Raw genomic sequence first — 3,025 nt, 5'->3', positions numbered from 1 at the left:
TATTGTTCTTGAGTCATAAATATGCCATCAACTCCTTGTTTCACCTCCAAGTCGAGAAAGTAGGACATAAGTCCCATATCGGTCATATCGAATGCTTTTTCCATAGCTTCCTTAAAAGATTTTATCATTTAAGGCGAACTTCTTGTCACGATTAGATCATCTACATATAATGATACCAATAAGATGTTATCATTGTCTGCTCTTACATAAAGAGCATGCTCATATGGGCATTGCATAAAGTCATTTTCTTTGAAGTATGCATCAATTCTTGAATTTCATGCTCTCGGTGCTTGCTTCAAGCCATAAAGAGCTTTCTTCAACTTCAACACCTTTCTTTCTTGCCCCCTCTTGATGTAGCCAGCCGGTTGTTCAATATAGACTTCTTCTTCTAAGTAGCCATTAAGAAATGTCGATTTAACATCAAGCTGAAATATTTGCCATTTTAGTTGAGAGGCTAAAGAGATTATCAACCTTATAGTCTCCATTCGGGCAACGGGAGCAAACACTTCTTCGTAGTCAATGCCGGCCTTTTGTTTGTAACCTTTTGCCACAAGTCGCGCTTTGTACTTTTCTATTTCTCCTTGAGCATTTTTCTTCACTTTATAAACCCACTTCACACCAATGGGTTTATGGCCATCGGGCAAAGTAGTAAGATGCCAAGTTTCATTCTTCTCAATTGCTTTCATCTCTTCATCCATGGCTTTCTTCCATTTGCTATCTTTAATAGCTTCTTCAAAATATACAATTTCTTCATTAGCATAAAGATAAATGAGATTAAGTGGAGTTGTCACCTCATATATTTCTTGAAGACTTCTTGTCTTTTGTGGTGGAGGATCTTCTTCATCCAAGGGTGATGAAGAAGTAGGTGATGGTGGTGGAGTTGGTTCTTTCTCCTTCACTTGTTCTTCTTCTTGAATCATCACCATATTAGTGTTCCAATTCCAAGCACCATCTTCTTGAAATTCAACATCTCTACTTATGATAATCATTTTGTTCACTGGATTATAGAGTCTGTAAGCCTTCGATCTTGCATCGTAGCCAATGAAAATGCAAGGTAAGCTTTTGTCATCAAGCTTCGTTCTTCTTTGATCTGAAATGTGTGCATAGGCAATACACCCGAAAATCTTCAAATGAGATACAGATGGCTTGTATCCGGTCCATGCTTCTTGAGGTGTAATTCCTTCTAAATTTCTTGTAGGAGATCTATTTAGCAAATACACCGCACAGTTTACAGCTTCAGCCCAAAATTCTTTGGGTACTTCTTTCGTTTTGAGCATACTTCGAACCATGTTGAGAATAGTTCGGTTCTTCCTTTCAGCAACTCCATTTTGTTGAGGGGAGTAAGGTGCTGTCAAAGGCCTCCAAATGCCATGATTTTTGCAGAATTTTTCAAATTCTTTTGAGGTGAATTCACCACCACGATCTGACCGCATTGCCTTGATAGTATAGCCAGATTGATTTTCTACCAATCCTTTGAATTCCTTGAACTTCTCAAAGCATCGTCTTTATTCATCAAAAGATAGACCCAAGTTTTCCTGTTAAAATCATCAATAAAGGTTAGAAAATATCGACGACCTCCAAAGGAGGTCGGAGTGATTGGCCCACATATGTCCGTATGAATGAGTTCAAGAGGCTTCTTAGCTCGATTGTGCGATTCATTCGGAAAACTTGCTCTAGGATGTTTGCCAAGAATACACCCTTCATAGATATCATCTTGAGCATTAATATGAGGAAGACCATTCACCATTCCTTTGCTTGAGAGAAGCTTTAGAGCTCTGAAGTTTACATGCCTGTACCTCATATGTCATAGCCATGTAATATCCTTTATGCATGCACTTAAGCATTTTGCAGTAACATGCTTAATATCAAGAGAAAACATCTTATTTTTAGACATAGGAATATGAGCAATAAGTTTGCTTTGCTTTCTCAGACGAAGACTACCATTTTTAGTTGCATATTAAAACATTTCTCAAGCAATTGTTCAAGACTAATAATATTTATTTTCATGTCGGACACATAATAAACATCAGTGATGTATGTGTGAGATTCATCTTTAAGTTTGATAAGAATCTTACCAACGCCTCTTACTTGGATTTTGGACGCGTCTCCAAATGAAACTTGTCCATTCACCATTTCATCCAACTCGACAAACATATCTTTACGCCCGTACATATGATTGCTTGCCCCGGAGTCTAAATACCACAAATTCTTGTTTGTGGAATCTCCATCCTTTCTTGCTAGCAAAACTACATCATTGCCATTGTCTTCTTTTGACGCGTAATTAGCATTCCCTTGCACATTGTTAGAGCGGCATTCCGTTGCATAATGACCAAATTTGTTGCAAGCATAACATCTTACATTTCTTTTGTCATACCTTTGGTCTCTACCTTGATTGTTGTCTTTACTTCTTCCTCGGCCTCGAGCAAAGCCCCTGCCACGGCCTCTACCTCGTCCACGTCCACGAAAGTTACCACGACCACCGCCATTTTCTTGCGAACCTTCAGTCTTTGACTCTTCTTTCTGGTCAATAATGGTGAGCTTGGTTTGTAGAGCCTGCTCCATAGGCTCTCTCCTTCTTCTTTGCATTCTTGCTTCATGAGCTTGTAGAGAGCTTAATAATTCTTGCACCTTCATTTCTTTCACATCTTTTGATTCTTCTATAGCCGCAACTACATAGTCGTACCTTGGTTCCAACGAGCGTAGAATTTTTTCTACGACGCGACTATCTTCAATGTTATCGTCATTTCTTCTCAATTGGTTGGCAATAACCAATACCCTTGTAAAGTAGTCTGATACATTTTCGGACTCTTTCATCTCCAACGATTCAAATTCCCCTCTCAGGATTTGAAGACGAATACTTTTTACTCTTTCATCACCTTTGTATGCTACTTGTAGGATCTCCCATGCCTTTTTGGAAGTTGTAGTTTCGGCTACTTTCTCAAAAGTAGCTTCATCAAGAGCTTTATAAATAAAGAAAGAGTTTTTTTATCTTTTCTCTTTTGTTCCGCCATTGCCGTCTTTTCTG

The 3,025-nt window shown here is 38.5% G+C and overlaps 1 protein-coding gene across 1 annotated transcript; it reads right to left on the bottom strand.

Annotated features, from left to right (window-relative positions):
• Nucleotides 1-1,926: 1,926 nt before the first annotated feature.
• Nucleotides 1,927-2,814, bottom strand: LOC122050583. The gene has a single exon (XM_042611479.1). It carries the CDS (start codon nt 2,812-2,814, stop codon nt 1,927-1,929), a length of 888 nt encoding a protein of 295 aa, XP_042467413.1.
• Nucleotides 2,815-3,025: the final 211 nt, after the last annotated feature.

This window comes from Zingiber officinale, chromosome 3A, assembly GCF_018446385.1.
Source record: "Zingiber officinale cultivar Zhangliang chromosome 3A, Zo_v1.1, whole genome shotgun sequence".
Classification (NCBI taxonomy): domain Eukaryota; kingdom Viridiplantae; phylum Streptophyta; class Magnoliopsida; order Zingiberales; family Zingiberaceae; genus Zingiber; species Zingiber officinale.
Note: the sequence above shows the minus strand (reverse complement) of the source record. Positions and strands in the feature narration are given on the sequence as shown.